The sequence below is a fragment of the Onychomys torridus genome, chromosome 13, assembly GCF_903995425.1.
Source record: "Onychomys torridus chromosome 13, mOncTor1.1, whole genome shotgun sequence".
In the NCBI taxonomy this organism is placed as follows: domain Eukaryota; kingdom Metazoa; phylum Chordata; class Mammalia; order Rodentia; family Cricetidae; genus Onychomys; species Onychomys torridus.
This window is the reverse complement of record NC_050455.1, coordinates 25,295,849-25,313,552: the sequence shown is the minus strand read 5'-3', so window position 1 is coordinate 25,313,552 and position 17,704 is coordinate 25,295,849. Positions and strand designations below refer to the sequence as shown.

The 17,704-nt window shown below is 55.7% G+C and overlaps 1 protein-coding gene across 6 annotated transcripts in view; it reads right to left on the bottom strand.

The window, feature by feature from the left end:
* Positions 1 to 686: 686 nt before the first annotated feature.
* Positions 687 to 17,704, bottom strand: part of Cxxc5 (CXXC finger protein 5) — a 32,073-nt gene continuing 15,055 nt past the window's right edge. For 4 of the 6 annotated variants that reach the window (XM_036204623.1, XM_036204624.1, XM_036204625.1 and 1 more), the window contains exons 2-3: positions 2,976 to 4,053; positions 687 to 1,697 (exon numbers count right to left, since the gene is read on the bottom strand). In XM_036204623.1, coding sequence (XP_036060516.1) covers positions 1,653 to 1,697; positions 2,976 to 3,896 — 966 coding nt within the window. In that variant the 5' untranslated portion in view covers positions 3,897 to 4,053 and the 3' untranslated portion in view covers positions 687 to 1,652. Of the gene's footprint in view, positions 1,698 to 2,975; positions 4,054 to 5,366; positions 6,394 to 6,453; positions 7,033 to 17,704 lie in introns of those variants that run through there. The other 2 variants (XM_036204629.1, XM_036204627.1) reach the window with 2 other exon arrangements.

The following is a 17,704-nucleotide window of genomic DNA, read 5'->3' as shown; positions in this document are numbered from 1 at the left end:
AAGCCACGCTCCTCCAGTGGTAGGCTAGGCATCAGGTTGGCTTCCAGGATGTGTGAAGAGTGGCATGCAAAGGGCTATCTTTCTGTTAAGGTTGCCCTGGCCTAGATGGGGCCTTGCAACAGCTTCCCCAGACACCAGTTGTTCTGAGGTTCTAGACCAGCTGGAGGTCAGAGCAGGCGATGCACTTCTTGAACTTAAGCTGGAATGGAAGGGGGTCCAAGGGCAGGGCTTACAGAGGACACAGTCACGTTCGTTCCAGAAACCCAGGAGAAAACTACTCCCAAAGGAATTGTGTGGGTGGCTGGGTGAGTGTGAGATGGCCGCCATGCAAAATGACCCGGATGGACAGCCCACCCCAATACCACAGGATGCCTGGCACTGGTCAGGCCTGAAGAGCCGGGGGAGCGCGATGATCCGAGGTAGATGATACTCCTAGTGGTCTAGGTTCCAAAACTTGGGATACACCAAGCTTTCCATATAAACATGGTTCCACACTGTTTCCGGGATGGCCGTTTTTGCTCTCACCCTACCTACCCCGGAGTCCAAAAGGCTTTTCCTTTCCAAGAAGACTCTCAACTCTAGCTACCCTTAGGGTACCCTTCTCTCAAAACAGTCCCAACACAACCCTCAGCCCAGCCACAGCCCCAAGCCAGCCCTCCAAAACCCAAGAGAAGAAGTCAGCAGTGTATCATGACACAAACATGCATTCAGTTTTATTCACAAAACAGCCTGGTCTCCTAAAACAATACAAACAGCATGTTTCCTCAGCAGGGAGCTGGCCACAGGCAGGGAGCCCCCCTGGGCACCCACCCCTACCAGTAGGTAGGGGGCCACGCAGAGAAGCCCTTCCTTCTGCCGCTCTGAGCAAGGCTGAAAAAGAGGGCTTATTTTCTCTAGGGGAAGTAGCCAGGATTGAGATGCGGGCTCCCCAGATCTCAGCGGATCAGCGAACAGAATTTTCATCTCTCCAAAATCCGTCACTTGTTGGAGTGGGGGATCCCAGCCAGGGGACGGCGGGTGCAACTTGGCCGGGCCTGGGCCAGGAACTCCCAGTCCCAGTGGGCTCTGGCTGTAGCTCTGCACATGTGGATGGATACAGAGGGGCTTCTACACGGTGCCATCAACATTCTCTTTATAAACGTGAGTGGATTCTCCAGGCAAACTATGCACTATTTCATGGTTGGAAAGAATCAAAGGAAGTTTAAGATGAGAACGGAGTTAAAACTGTGCTAAATTACAGTAGTGCTTATTAGTAACTAGATTGCAAAAGGTTACAGAAAATTTACATTCTCTACACAAAACGGCATCTCCCGCACAGACAACATCGACATCGACACAGGAAGGAGACTGATTGTCCATTCTTTGCCCAGGAACTCTCGTTACTTTATAGATTCGTCTTTACCTCTTTTGTTGTGTTCTTCTCCTGAAAAAGCAGTTAAATTTTTTTTTTTCTTTTTCTTTTTATACTAGGGACGTGGAGATGTTAAAATGACAACAAAAAATATATATATATAAAAACAGGAATGAGATCTGTGAGAGAATATTTTTGGTTCTAAAGACGGGTGTATCCGTTTGTCTTCGCCCGAATCCCTTGCCGGAGACCACGCGAGCAGTGACATTGCACGGAGAGGGCAGCTTTGGGTTCCCGGCCGTCACTGAAACCACCGGAAGGCGGCTCCCGTCGGAAGCATCACCTTCTGGCGGGGCGGGAGACAAAAACAAGGAGAAAGTTCAGTCAGGGTCCCGGTGGACCTGGTGCAAGAAGCTCCCCGTGGCCGGCTCAATGGCGGAGGGACGGGCATGGAGAACGGGCAGTTACCCCGAAGAGTTCCTGTTATCCTGGCCAGGATAGGCCGGCCAAAGGAGCCATGACCCATGCTGGGCTACCCAAGGGCCCAGAGCACCCAGAGGCCTCCTGAGCCTCTGCACTCAGGAGCCTTCCTTCCGGACCCCTTTCCCTTGGCCCAGAGCACCAGGTGGCCATAGTGCACGGAGCCACGGCCGCGTTCTGTCCAGTGAGTGTGAGCACTGCTGTGCGCCTGCACTGGGCTAGACTGTATGGAACTGTGATGGGGAGGCTGATAGGTATCTGGCATTCAATAAGCAGACGAGGATGCCTAGGATGAGAGGGGCAGGCGTACACGAGGGTGTCTACACTGGAGTGGGTAGGTAAGCAAGACACATGAGGGGTGGTGGTCAGAAAGGTGGCACAAGGCCGTGGCTAGGACACCACCACCACCACCACCACCACCACTGTTCTCCAACCGTTATGGAATCGAGCCTGCTTCCAAGAGGGGTGGGAACTAGTGGTAGGAATAGCAAACTGCAAAGCTGCTTCTGAACCCAGCTAGTTTACCACATCTGGGGACAGGGACAGGCTCAGCTACAAGGGTAGAGAGAGCCCTGCAGTTATGCCAGCCTCAGAGTTATGAACGAGCCGGGCTGCCCCTCCCCACATCTCCAGGCAGGGCAGCCAGCACTGCAACCGCTCTATTTTGGGTTGCCTGGCGTATGTGTGGAGGGCAGGGGGGTGGGGAACACACGACTCTGAGGGACAAGTTGTAGGGCTTACTCCAGGCCACAGGGTCCACAGACAGAACCTTTCAGGTGGGGCTAGGGGACACAATCAGAGTCTTAGGTTACTGCTTTAGGACATGTCTACGAGACAGAAACTTGGTACCTATGTGGAAATACCTGACCCAGGCCCTAGGAGGGGCATCAGAGTCCCAGGGCCTGCCTCACTGGGAATGCCAGGCCCCTACCTGCAAACCATGGCCTGCTGGCATTTCAGGATGTGGCTGACTTTTAGGGCAGTGAACAGGTACCTTGCAGCCAGACCTCCAGGCCCTAGGACTGGCTGGGTATCCCCCACACTTTGCAGGCAGGAAAGGTGGGGCTCCAGGGCTCAGGGGGGGTAGGTTTGGACTGCCAGACAAATGGGAGAGCCCGCACACCTCCCTCTACGGTGCTGTTACCTCCAGAGCAGCGGAAGGCTTCTTTTTGAGTTCCTCACACTTTCTGAATTTGCAAATCTGATGGCCAGTCTTTCGGTTCCTACAACTGCTGCACTGCTCGCAGTTGATGCGCCGCCGGCAGGGCGCACACATGCCGCAGCGTTTCCGCTTCTTCTTGCCTGAGCTGATGGCAGACGCCAGCTCTCCCTGCATGGGGTACTCGGCCAGGCCGGCCATGTGCAGCGCACTCTCCGCCAGGAACACACCCGCTGGGGTCATGATGAAGAGGCCTGGATTGATGGGGAAGGCGCCCAGGTAGGGGAAGTCGGACTGGCCATTGAGGGCTTCGGCACCGGCCACAGCCTCCATGTCGGGCAGGCCGGCGCCCGCCTCACTCATCAGCGGCAGGTGTTCCTGCACCACGCGCTTTAGCATCTCTGTGGACTGTGCGAACTGCTGCAGCGTCAGCTGTCCCTCGGCTGCCAGCTCTGTGGCCCGCTCCGCCTTGCTCAGCAGGCTGGCCACAGCACCACTTTTGTGCTTTGAGGTAGGGTTGCTTTTGTCCACGGCCATGGCCGCAGCCAGGTCATGACCATTGGCCAACAGGGAGGCTGCGGCTGCGGCTGCCTTGTCAGCAGACTCCCCCCCTAGCATGCTTCCGCTGCCGCCACTGCTACCAAGGGAAGAGTAGTGGGAGAGCGGGCGGGAGCGACGTAGGCTCTTGTTGAGGGGTTCGCTGATGATGCCACTCTTGTTCCGACGCTCCGGGGGTGGGGCGTCATCTGCCACCGAGGCTGGTGCAGCCGCGGCCACTGTGGTACTTTTGTCTGTTCCTCCTGCCTTTGGGCCACTGCCACTGCTGCTATTGCTGCCGCCGCCGCCGCCACCGCCACTGCCACCACCACCACCGGTGTCCTGGGAGCCACCGCCGAGGTTCGACATGATGGGGCCCAGGCCCAGACCCCACTGCTGGGAGAGCCTACAAACTGCTGGGGCCTCACAGATGAGTGTGGAACCCTGCTGCCCGCAAGAGAGATGCCTGGTGAGCCTCAGTCAGGGCAGGCACATGGTCCGGTGTCCTCGTGGAAACGTGTTTACTCTGTTGGGAAAGGTGGGGACAAGGTCAGTAAACCCTCCTCCTTCAGTACCACCACCCGTATTGCCATGGTAACAACCAGAAGTCTTGATAAGGGATTAAGTGCCAAGGCTATCTTGGTGAAGAATTTATTTGGACTACCTCACTGAAGATTCAGCAGAACCTTAGGAAATGGTAGGTGGTAATCCTCTATTTCACAGCCAGGGAGGATAAAGGCTTATGAGTGACTAGCTCACGGACATGAACCTGCCCTGTGACATCTAGAAGACCCTACCAGTGAAGTGTCCTTGGTGGGGCAGGAGATCTGGAGAGGCTAACTAACACTGGAGGATTAATGACCTCCACTTTCTCTGGTCCCCACCGAAGAGAGGAGTAAAGATATAGACCACAACACCCAAACAGCTGCCCCCGGATACTTGTCTGGAGGTTGCAGGATGGAGGATTCAGGATGCCCTGTTGAATCCAAAGTCTGATGGGGTACAGCACCCTCGTTTTAAGGACCATCTACCCTTCTACAAAAGAAAGGAGGACCACAGGGCCTAAGGTGCTCCTCCTGCAAGAATGGGGAGACATGCAGTATATTCCACATACTCCCTCCTCTGTTCCCAAACCATAGTCATCATCCCAGCCCGGCTCTGGTGTGGGTCTCTGCTGCGCCCTGGCCTGGCTTCCAAGCAGAGGGAGGGTACAGGTCTGACAAGGGGTGAAGAGTAGAGGTCCCAGTGAAGACCCACCCGTCTTCCAGCCACCTCCACAGCTCTGAGGCGGGGGGGGGGGGGGGGGCGCGCTTGCCCAGGGCATATGAGTGGTCAGCCCCCGTGTCACAGGTCCAGATGGAGCTGGGTGGCGGTTTCCTCATCAGGCTTGGCTCTCTAGCATCCCATCCCTGCCGGCCTGCTTCGGTCTCGCAGCCCCAAGTAGGAGTGAGAGCACGCGGCCCAACCCCCGAGCAGCTGGTGGCTCAGGGGCAGTTGAACATCTGGTGAACCCCACCCTGCCCTGGGCTCCAGCGTTGGGAACACATCAGATCGTTGTCCCCGGACAACCCCATCACACCCACCAGGCTGCCCTGGATACTCAGCCTGTACCAGGTCCTGGAGTCCAACCCTCTGCACTTACAAAGGGGTAAACCTGTAACCCATAGGCCCTCTGCTCCAGGACTTCCAATAACAAATAGCCACAAGGAGTTGTCAGTGTACCCAACTGAAGTGCTCCAGGAGAAGCATACTCCATAAGCAGCTCTTCCTCAGTTCCCCACGGATCCGAGTCCACCCAGGGCACCTAGCTGAGGAAGAGTCAAGCATGTTGGAACCCACCTGGACAATCCTAGGAAGGCTTGGTCGGAGGTCAGGCCGGTAAGAGGAAGAGGACCATCAATCTACCTGAGGATTTTGTGGGATCTCACCTCACCTCCAAGGGCCAGCCTAGATCACCTTTCCAGACCTTCTTCCTTAGAGACCAGTGATCCCTCTTTGGCACTAATGACCCTGGGTGTGCAGAGTCGGGGATGTGGGGGATGGAGGTGGGGATGTGTGTGTGTGTGTGTGCTGACAGACAAAAGTCAGAAAGCACCAAAGTCACCTCTTCCAGCTCTTGAGTTCAACTTCCTCGCCCGGGGGCCCCAACACAGCAGCAGCCCCAACTACAGAGACAGGGAAGAAGGAAGAGATAGATCTACAGGCTGAAGCGACAGGAGCCAAAGCCCATGTGTCCCCCGCCTCTAAGGCCTGCTGCCTGGTGGCAGGAATCGATAGCCGCATTAACGGCTGCTCTTGCTTGCTCAAGCTCTCCCTCCCTCCACCAGCTCCAGGAGCTGCGTGCAGGGCCGGCAGGTCAATTAGAAGTCAGCTCCCTTCAACACAGCAGCAAGCAGCATGGTTCAGGGCTGGTGCTTCCTCGCTTGGGCAGAGCTCCTGCTTTGTCCCCAGCTCCAGTCTTTACATGTTGGGAACAGGCCTTGCGTTCTATTCATCTCTGGTCCCCCTCCTGGAATTTTGCTCCTCTCTCACTTCGGCTCTCCCAGGGACCACCTGCTTTCACAGTCCCTCAGGTCCTAAGGCACACTGCGCTCGGGACAGAGAACGTGATATGTCACTGAACAGATACCGCAGGCAGAATACTGTGGTTTGTCAGCCCTGGAAACTGCAGGTGGGGGAGATACACACGGGGATGGGCCACAGGGGCGACAGTCCTCAAACTCAAGACAGCAGATATGCAAAACTGGTCTTCATGGCCTAGTCCCTGGGCTTCTTCTAAACCTGCCTTTGTGGCTATGTCATCACCTTTAGACCCAGGAAAAGGCTGATGCCCTCCCAGGTCCCTAAGGACCTCCTGCCCACAGGCCCCATCTAACCTGCTCACAGGAGGAGAGAACAGAGAGGTGACATTTTCCTAGGCCCCCACCTTTTACAGCAGGGCACACAGCAACCCCTCCCAGGCCAGGAAGGGCCTGGCAATACCCAGGCATCAGGGGAAGAGCTGGGGCTGCGTTGAAGCGGAGCGGGAATGAGCGGGAGGGAAAGCTGGCGGGCAGGCAGGCGGCAGCGGCGGGCGCATCCATCATCCGCCCTGCCAGGAACGCATCCAGCCCCCAAAAAGAAATACTGCGTCTGAGGAGGGACAACAAAGGGCTCCGTTTCATCAGCAATGCGGAGCCAGCGCCCCGCCGCCCTGCCAGCCGCGGTCAGGCCACAAAGGACCCCTTTGTCCAGGCAGGAGCCCGGCGGCCTGGAGCTGGGACCAGGGGCTGACGGGTGGGGATAGAGCCTAGGGGCGAAGGAACTAGTCCCCAAGAGCTGCGGGTGAGGGGAAGACAGGTGGTTAAGGGCAGAGAATGTTGACAGCTGGACTCAGGAATGGGTCAGAGACAAGATCTGGTCTACTGGGATGAAGTAGTCCCGGCTAGACAGAGGTCAGAGGGTGACACAGGGGACCAGAGATGGGAATGACGGAGCCAAGTTGGACACATCCACAGCACAGAGGGAGGAGCCTAAGAGTGAGAACCAGAGACACCTGATGAGACTATGTCTAACCTAAGGTCGGGGAGAATAGATGGAAGGAGGGTTGGGGACACAGAATTCTTGCCCCAAGGACTGGGGCCCAGATTGTGGCCATCGTAGCCCACGGAGGTTGAGACCATGGCTGTTTGAAAGGGGAAAAGTCAGGGATGTGACCACTTGCTTGCAGTGGGGGCTACTCCTGCCTCTACCCTCTGAAGGCACAGACCTTGTTCTCTTCCAACCAGCACCCCAACTAACTCTTAACTAAGAACCCCTTGCTAGCTGCTCCCGTTAACTAAGCACCTACTGTGCTGCGGTGTTTGTATGCTTCGTTTGTTGAGATAGTAACCAAGAGACAGGAACTTTTAACCAGTTTCAGAGACGAAGAGAACAAGGTTCACCAAAGTTCAAGCTGTGAGCCTAACGTCAACAGCTAGTGGCCAGCAGTGGTGGAACTTGAACCCAGAGCTCTGTGTCAGTCACCTGCTCCAAGACCACCTTTGTTCTACTTGGGCAGTTAACAGAACAGCCCAAGGCAAAGTGGCCCAGTTATCCTACTATCCTCCCTCCAAATTGTTACCATACCTGTCACCTCTTCGTGGTCAGGGGTGAGCTGTCACAGGCCCCCAGGGGAGTGCCCCACCTGGAGGCTCAGAGATACACATGCAGGAACTCAGAATGCTAGGCCAGTGACATCATAATGCCAGCTGCCAATGAGGTCACTGGAGGTGGTGGCGGTGGCCTCACCCCACCCTCCACCCCCGGAAGAGCCTGACTGCATGGAGGAGGTGTTTACATCTTGGGAGGGGCTGAGGCTCTGTGCTCCTAGGAGGGCAGCAGCTAGGTCATCTCCAGGCACCCCCTTCCTACTTATCCCAACGGCGGCCCAGTGCCCCGTGCTACCGTGGAGAGAGGGGCAAGGAGGACCCAGACACTGACCCTTCCTCCCGGAGCACACACAGCTCAGGAGGTGACTGAAGAATTCAGTATGAATAGTGACCCGGAAGGAGACTGAGTAGCCTACAGGGCTGCTGGGAGGACCTGGCTGCGGCCTAAGGAGTAGGGCAGAGAAAGTTACCAGAGGACACACAGCTCAAAGCCTTAGGAAGAACTGGTTGAAAGCGGGTATCAGGTATGGCTATGAGCTTTTGCAGGGTCCCAGCTGGACAGAGAGCCTTGAGGTCAAGGGCAGGACTTTTACAGTATAATTCAATGTGTTCCGTCCCATCCCTGTCCCCCCCACCGGGGAGGGGAGCTCCAAGAACCCCAGCCTCCTGGTCGCTGGGGTTACAGGTGTTAGCCATCATTCCTGTCGCTGGTTTGGTGATTTTTAAAGTTCATTTTTAGAACTGGGCAAGTACCGTCCTGCCTGGGGGCAGGTTTCCCAGGGTGTTATACCTCTTCTACTACACTGGCTCTATGAACCTTCTAAGCCGGGCAGTGGTGGCACACGCCTGTAATCTAAGCACTCGGGAGGCAGAGGCAGGTGGATCTCTGTGAGTTCGAGGCCAGCCTGGTCTACAGAGCTAGTCCAGGACAGGTTCCAAAGCTACAGAGAAACCCTGTCACAAAACAAAACAAAACAAAAAAAACCTTCTAGACTTATCCTGCCTGGGGAAGGAAGAAGGCCTCCTTCTAAGCCCAGGGCTCTGTCAAGCAGAATTCAGCATGGGTTGGTTGGGCTAGCTCTACAGAGTCCACACAGTGGCTTAGGACCCCTTCTACCTACCTGAGGTACTGAGGGGAGCAGTGCTGATGAGCAGTATAAGGAGGTCAGACAGACAGACAGACAGATGTTGGCGGGGAGTCCAGACCACAGGTTCCAGTGACTCAACGAAGCTGACCCACTGATACCGAGGAGGGGGTTCTGTCTCTGAGTCCCATAATTCAGTCTGGGAAGTCAGAGGCTGGGAGACCTCTTGGGCCCAAGAGACACACACTGAAGTGCAGCTACAGCCTGAGGCCACACACCCAATATGGAGGGTCAGACCTGTACAGTCATTGCAACCACCCAAGCACCTAGCAACTGGCTGGGTGAGACATGCCCCCATGCCCCACTTGACACCACTGGGGGTCTTTAAGACAACATTCCAAGACAGTCAAAAAAAAAAAAAAAAGAGTGGGGTGTGGTGGTGCAGGCCTTTAATCCCAACACTTGAGTGACAGAGGCAGGTGGATTTCTAGGGCCAGCCTGGTCTATATGGAGCTGCGGGGCAGCCAAGGGTACAAAGTGAGACTGTCGCCCCCCTTCCCCCCCAAACAAACAAAACCACCCTGGCAGTCATCCTTGTGACTCCACACCCTCTGACTTGAACCTTCTGCTTCAGATACACAAAACTTTTTTTTGTTTTGTTTTTTCGAGACAGGGTTTCCCTGTGTAGCTTTGCGCCTTTCCTGGAACTCACTCTGTAGACCAGGCTGGCTAGCCTCGAACTCACAGAGATCCGCCTGCCTCTGCCTCCCGAGTGCTGGGATTAAAGGCGTGTGCCACCACCGCCCGACTGAGATACACAAAACTTTGAACAAAAAACCAACACGGGCCTCTGTTCTTCCCTACAGAATTTCCTAAACGGTCCCCGAGTATCTTCTTAGACTGGCACACTGAGGCCCTGGCCAGAGGTGTGCTTTCACCTGGGCTCCAGGCAGTGAGATGCAGGGCCTGCCACTCTGTCAAAGACTTCCTCTCCCGACACCTCCCCTGAGCTAGGTTTTTTCCCCAAAGGCAGCAAAGGCCCAGGAATGCCCTTCCTCATTTTGTGACCTCAGCACATGACCTTTGAGCCCTTTTCTGTCACATGGGACCCTGTGGATACAGCTAACGGGCATAGCTCATAGACACCCTCTGAGGATGTCCTGTATTGCCCTACTCAGAGTAGGCAAAATGGTCAGTTGGCTAGGATGGACAAATGACACTCTCCCCTGGGGTGTCCCTGGATCTTGAACTAAATGCTTCCCGGAGTGATGCCTACTGTCTAAGCAGACACTCACTGAGACTGTAGCCCACACCCCTGCCTAGTCCCTCTATCCTGATGGGTCCCATCACAGGACAGGATGGGAAAGCTAGCTCAGAGACACCAGAGTCAAGGAGCTAGAGGGGGCAAACTGTGTCAACAGAGTTAAGGTATGCACTGGAGTCTTAAAAGTCTGAGTTGTGGCTCTGACCTGGTCTTCCCTCACCATGAACTTTGAAATAGCCCTTCCTCTACATCAAGCATCAGTAAAAAAAGGAAATGCAGCCGGGCGGTGGTGATGCGTGTGCCTTTAATCCCGGCACTCGGGGAGGCAGAGCCAGGCGGATCTCTGTGAGTTCCAGGAAATGCACCAAAGCTACACAGAGAAACCTTGTCTCGAAAAAAGGACATGTTTTTTAAAGCCCCCCCCCCAGATTATTTTATTTTGTATGTATGTATGTATGTATGTATGTATGTATGTATGTATGAGTACCTACATATAAATATATGCACTAAGTACATCTCTGGTGACCAAGGAGACCAAAAGATGGTGTCAGCAGAAGCCCTGGACCAGGAGTTACAGCATGTTTCGAGCTGAGGTGCTAGGATCTAAACCCCAGTCCTCTGCAAGAGCAGTCTTAACCACTGAGTCGTCTCTCCAGCCCTGGAGAAGGCGGCTCTTGCTCATTACTCTAGACTGAAGGACCCATTCTCCTGGGCTTGAAGGGGAAGAAGATGGAAGATTCCCCATCCAGCTCCCCATGGAGGGTAGACCTAGTGGCGGGACAGGAGTCAGAGCTAGTCATAGGATTTGCAGGTAGGAAAGGTTCTCAGCAAGCCACAGAGGGAATCTGGCTTACTGGGGCAAGAAGACACACAGTGCCCTCTAGCTCTGGTCATCTAAGCGGACATAACAGCAAGTCAGGACTGTGCTAAGCATTTTTCTTGTACTTTGTTTTTGCCGTTGCTGTTCTGAGACAGGGTCTCTCCTCTAGCTGAAGAGATCTGCCTGCCTCTGCTTCCCAAGTACTGGGATAAAAGGCATGAGCCACCGCACCCAACCCTTGTAGTTTATTACTGGAGCCTCGCCACACACTTTTAGCTAAATGATGTGAGATCATCAGCCTAGGGTCACAAGGTCAGTAGGTGGCAGAGTCAGGGTCTGAACCTGTGAGACTCCAGGGCTTGGCTCACCAGCATTGGCTGAGGGCTCGCTCCAAGGCACATGGAGACTTGGAAGAGAAAGCTGAGTTCCCCCAAGGGTCTTTCGGGTGGTTTTCAGGCTCTAGGCACATCACAACAGGCACTCCTGCCATAGAGCCTCCAACTATACCCCAAGCCCAGGCAAAGACAAGGTAAGGGGCTACGGGTGGGCCGGCCGGCCCGGCCTGGCTGGGCAAGAGCTCCGGGCATTCCGGCGGCCTCCGCAGGAAGCAGAGCGGGGACGGAAACCGGCTCTTGCTGCCTCCCCCAGAATCCTGTGGGCAGCCCAGTCAGGCTGCACAGAGGCCTTCTTTGTGCCACCCGGCCGGCCCAGGGTTTTGAGTTTCCTGGGGGGGGGGGGGGGTTGTCCAGCCACCACTAAGCCTCCAGCTTCTCCCCCTCCCAGGGACAACCACAGCAGTTCACAGCTGGAGGAGGAAGTGAGTGGATGGCTGTGGCTACCCCAGAAACTCTAGGGGAGCTGGAACAGGCCCACATCCCACTCACACCCCACACCCCCGTATTTACATACTCTAAACCAGAAGCTGTGGCATGGCACCTAAGCAGTCACATTCCCCACCTGGATCCACCCCCACCCGACTCCACCAGGGTGCTCTCAGGCCAGGTGGATGGGGCCGTGTACCTGCCAAATCACTCTTTCCCACACTCCAGACACAGGACACACACCAAGCAGAGGCCTCTTCCCAACACTTCAGGGGACAAAAGCCCCTTGGGTAGATAGTGTAGAAACATAGAGTACCTGGGAGTGAGTGTGACGTAGAATGTGTATTCTGAGGAGCAGGACTGTGTGGGTCACCAGGGCAAGTATGTCAGGACAGTTATGCTGCGAGCCTGTGTCTGGTGGGCTGCGGGTGTGCCCAGGTGCAGACGAAATCCAAGGGCCAACCTCTGTGGACCGGAGCAATACTGTACACATGGTTATACACTAACACAGATGGAGGTACCTGGACTATCAGCTCCCAGTGTGCAAGGCGGAGGGGCGTGCTTTCTTTCTTTCTTTTTGAGCTGAGGATCGAACCCAGGGCCTTGGCAAGCGCTCTACCACTGAGCTAAATCCCCAACCCTGGGCGTGCTTTCTACACCTCCGAACACACAGCCACCAGTTCTGTGTGCAAGCAGGAGCATTAGCTATGGTGGGTGGGTGTCTGCAGGTCCATCAGGTATCTGTGTGTCAACCTGTCTTAGCTGGGAGACAGCGGTGTGGGTGCGGTGCGCATTGGCGGAGCCTGAGTGTGATGGGGATGGTGCAGATGGGAACTGGTGCCAACTGCTAGGGCCCCTATGGAAACAGGAAGCTGCCCACAGGTGTGCCTGGTGTGAGGTGGGGGCTGGGGTTGCACCCAAGTTCAGTTTGTCCCTCTGAGAAACCAATTCACTGTTTTAGCTGAGAAGCCCAGCCACGAGGGAGGCACCTGTCTGCTGTTCAAGGTCCAACAGCTCTGGTCAGCATCTAGCCACCTGCCTGCCTGCCTGGCTTGAGCTTGGCAAAAACTGGAAAACAAAGGCCCCCAGACCGCAGGCAGGCCCTCCCTGCAGAGGCGTGGGGGAGGCAGGCAAGAGGCAGGAGACTAAAGGGGAGGGAGGGTTGGAGGGAGGTGTCGCCGCAACCCCGGAACACAAAAATAATGAGGCGAGTGGGGCCATGGGGCCAAGCTGGCTGGTTCCGGAGTCGCTATCTGACCTTGACAGATGCCACAGCTGGGCGCCTGGAGAGGAGCCGCAGCCACCCGCTGCCACGACGCTGCAGCCTGCCCCCCAACTCCCCCAGGCCAGAGTCGATTGAGGCTCTTACAGGCCAGCCACAGGCAGCCGCCCACTAGGGAAAGGAAGGGAGAGAGCTTTGGGTCTGGAGGTGACTGGGGGTGGGGAGGGGGAAATCCAGCCACGGGGTCTCCTGTGGGTACCCCGGCCCTCAGGTGTGGCTCAGCGTGCGCAGCATGGAGCAAGCTCGCCATTGTGCGGCAGCTTAGCTGTGTGTCTGAGTGTGCATGGAGGTGAGGCAGAGTATGAGTGTAGGTGTGATAGGAACAAAGATAGTGCTTGTATGTTTATGTCCTTGGGGTCACACAAGACAGGAAGGATGGGCACTGATCACTCCTCTACCCTCTTCCAGAAACACAGCTGCCCTGGCCAAGCCAAGCAAGGTTGGGACTAGGGCGTGGGTGGGAGACAAAGTGAACTGCATCCCCAAGGCTCTCTGGCCCACTCTCCCCCACTGGACCAGCTGTGTCCTCCCTCAGCAGGCAGCCGGGGGGTATAGAGTTGGGTACTGCCCCTCGGGGGTTGGCAGCAAGGGGCCGGGGTGTAAGCTGCAGCAGGGGACGCCGGGCTAGAGGTGGATTAGCAATTCCGAGCACTGGCTGCATAATTAAAAAATCATTACGGCAGGCAGGCGGGCAGAGCTGAGTGTGAGCTCACGCTTGGAGCAGGCGGGGACACAGCCACAGCGCTCCCCCTCAAAGTGCTTCCCCGAGGAAAAATCCCACCTGCTAATATAATTATGGAAAAACACAAGCACGGAAATTCTGTTTCAGCAAACAGTGTGCCTGAGTGCCCAGGGCCTGCATGGCCCCCAGCACAGCTAGCAGGACTTAAGGCTGGTACTTCTGGTTCACTGCAGTGTGGCAGGCAGGTCCTGCTGGGTCCAGACTCTGACCTCCACCTGCCGGCATCTCCAAACCCAAGATTCTGCAGAAGGTCACTGCTGTCAGTCCCCTGCAATGCTGACAGGCACTGGGGTCCTACACCCCAGAAGCTCAACAGCCAGCCACTCCCCTGTCCCCAGCTTGCTCTTCATCAGTTTCTGCCCAGCCCTGGGGTCCAGGCTCCAGGACACAGGGCACCCTGGGTTTGTCTGGGTTAAGCCAGGCGGGCAGCCATTCAGCCTGGGAAAGGCGGCCAGCTTTGGGGCACATGCCCCAGAAGGGCAGGCCGAGCCGCCATCACCTCGGGCCTGGAGCGGGCAGCGCAGGAGGGAGCCGGGCCTAATTAGTCGGCCTGGGAGGACGGGGCGGGCGCCAGGCGGCTGCCCAGAGCAGCGCAGGCACGTCCGCGAGCGGCCAGGAGGTGGTGGCGCCCGGAGACGCCTGGAAAGGAGGGCTGGGGCCAAGGAGATTCCACAGCGAGCTGAACTGCCGCCCCTCACTCCTCCATGCCACCAGGCGCGGCAATTAGAGGCTTTCAAAGTTTGTCCTTAATTGGTTTCATTTTTGCCTCATAAATGATTCATGGCCCCGGAGGTCTGGGAGGCGGAGGGAGTGGCAGGGGAAATTTGGGGAGGCTTTCGCCTGAGGCCAGTCCCTCTACCTGAGACCCGGAGAGAACTCTGAATCCAGTACAGTGGAGAAGGACTGGGGAAGCATTTGACGGGTGGGACCCTGTAGCAAAAATTAAGTACCCAGGCCCTCTCTTTGCAGCACTAATTAGGAGCTGTGGACGGAAGAGACGAGGCTAAGGCCAGGCAGAGCCACAGCAGCTGCCGGGGCCCAGGAAGCATGAATAACGCCAAGATAACAACCTAGCAGCATCAATGGTAATAGCCATGAACATTTAAGAACACTGTTAAGTGGGAACAGGCAGAGGGTCTTGTAACCACTCCCTCTGCTCCAGCACCAAGAGTACTAAAGATCCCTGCTTTTGAAGAAAGGGAAGGCCAGCAAGATCAAGACCTGCCCTCTGAGCCCCTCTCTGCCTCCTGCCAGAACCCCTCACTCCCAAGCTCTCGGGGCTCAGGTGACCTTGTCTTAAGCCTGGGATCAGATCTCTAAGAAACTTAGAACTACAAATTACACCAGACTGACATGAGATGCAAATTGCTACTAAATACTCTGTCAAAAAAAATTTGGGGGGGTTGGGGATTTAGCTCAGTGGTAGAGTGCTTGCCTAGCAAGCGCAAGAACCTGGGTTCGATCCTCAGCTCAAAAAAAAAAATGTCCCCTCTCTTCTGAGATAGGGTCTCATAACGTCTTAGAACTCACTTTGCAGACCAGGCTGGCCTCCAACTCAGAGATCAACCTGCCTCTGCTTCCCCAGTGCTGGGATTAAAGCACCATGCCTGGTTTTGTTTGTTTGTTTGTTTGTCTTTTCGAGACAGTATTGCTTCTCTGTTTAACAGTCCTGACTGTCCTGGAACTAACTCGCTTTGATGCCCAGGCTGACCTCAAGCTCACTGAGATCCACCTGCCTCTGCCTCTCGAGTGCTGGGATTGAAGACATGCGCCACCACTGCTCTGCTGTTAAAATTTTTAAAGATTGTGTGTGTGTGTGTGTGCGCGCGCGCGCGCGCGTGCGTGTGTGCATGTGCCCATGTGTGTACATACCAGTGCCCTTGGAGGCCAGAGGCTTTGGATCCCTTGGAACTGGAGTTACAGGTAGTTGTTAGCCAACTGATGTGGGGCCCTGAGAATTGAACCTAGTCCTCTGAAAGAGCAGTGAATGCCCCTAACCACTGAGGCATCTCTCCACACTGAATCCACTGCAGGGCCCCCTAGAAACTCTAGGAAAGAAGGGAGTACACAATGGACTAACCGCCCCCCAGGTTTAGGGCTGCAGGCTAGTTGCTTGGTCTTGGATCCTTCACAGACATCATCCCCTCTTACACCATGTATACCAGGTCCTCCTCCAAAATGCTGCCCTGGAGGACTCCCCAATCTCCCACTTAACCTGCCTCCATGAGGCAGAGAAAACTTCAGGCTCATTATTATACCTGCCTAGCCCCTACCACAGCCTCCAGAATACGCAACTGCCTACACTTCCCAGATGAAGGAAGTGAGGCTCAGGGCAAACAACAGCCTTGCCCAAGACTTGGGGTACACAGGTTTAGCAGCCTACGGAGCCCATGTCCCTTACCGCAGTAATGGGGTGAGGCAAGGAGTACCCTCAACTTCTCTCATGCCTAGCCCTGATCATCCTCAAGGCAAGGCGTGTCCACACTTCCTCAGAAACTAGAACTTATTCCAATGGAACACGTGGTCAACGGCCTCACAGGAGACCCGAAGGTGTAGGCAAAATTATACAATCACAGCACGCGTAGGGCTGCCAGCCTCCTGTCTCGTTCCAGCTAGTAGATGGGATGGCAGGAGAAAAGTAAAATGGCAGGCACCCTCACTTAGGACAGTAGGTGCTTGGGGATCCCTCTTGCTGAGGCAATCATTCAATCCTTGGGAGGAAGGCTAAGCTATTCTCTTCTAGCTTGCTGGGTTGTTTGATGGTACAATCATGTCCCTCTTGGAGGAAGTGGACCTGAGATCCGAGTACTACAGAAGCCCACAAGGGCCATTAACACGCAGGCCAGTTCTTAGGATACAGAGTCATCCTCAGTAGACCTAGCTAACAAACCCTGCTGCCCAGGTACCCACCATGGACCAGGACACAAGCACCCTTTGCTCCTGTCCATCTACCTGTCACAGGGATGTCTAGTGGGGTCATGGTGGTCCCTTTGCCCAGCCTGTCCAGCAAGCTGCATGTCTCCAGTGGGTCAGTACTGACGTCAGCAAGGCCAGCCGGGTGTGGAGCCTGCCACCTCCGGAACCACCGATTAATTAACTTTTTAAAATTAATTTCCCAAGCAAAATTCCGTAATTACATCTGTCTCCATCGGCCCCCTAGCTGGTAAAGGAAGAGGATGGCCCCACGTTGAGGAAGAACATTGGATGAGGGATGACCATGACGAACGATGTGGAGCCAGGTTGCAAAGGACACAGGGGGTGCTGGTTTCATTATGACAGGGGGTTTGCCTGGTGTCCTTATGGAAACTGTTTTGAGGAGGGAGGAAGTATGACCAGAGTCCCTCAGCTCCAAAGTGAACGGTTCTCCGAGACCTGTGTCCTGCTAAGTTCACCTAGGCTGCTGCCACCCCCCACCTCAGTGCCCCCCACACAGCAGGTCTTGGCCCAGTAGCAGCACAGGCTCCATGAGGCTGAGAACTCGGCTGCGGTCTAATTTCCCAAAGGGGCTGAGATTAATTAGCTCACACACAGGCGCAGAGAGGGAGAGAGGAGAGTGGGAGCAGGGGCGGGTGGCGTCAGGCGAAGAAGGAGCTGGCTGGCGCTCCCCACCACCCGACCGGCAGGCAGTCAGGCGGCCTTGACAGCCTGGGTGCTCTGAAGGTCAGTGGCCAAGCCGGCTGAGCCAGCAGACTGGCACCATCTCCTTCCCAGAATGCTCGAGATCAAGGCTGGAAGGATAGGAACCAGGAGGGCAGGGTTGGGGGAGGGAGCTTACTGTTACCGTCTCTGAGAATCTGGCGAGGCACCCTGTTCACACTATCTTGTTCATCTTCACAGCAGCCCCAAGACAAGGGCAACATGGTTCTCCCACTTCACAGGTAAGGATGTTGCAGCTCAGACAAGGGCAGTAAAGGTGAGGCTTTTATGAATATTGGTTGGCCCAACTCTAGAGGCCTCCCTGCTGCCCCAGGTCTCCGTGCCAGCAGGACAACAGCAGCGCCTTTGGAAACTGAACGCTAGCACAGGGTATCTG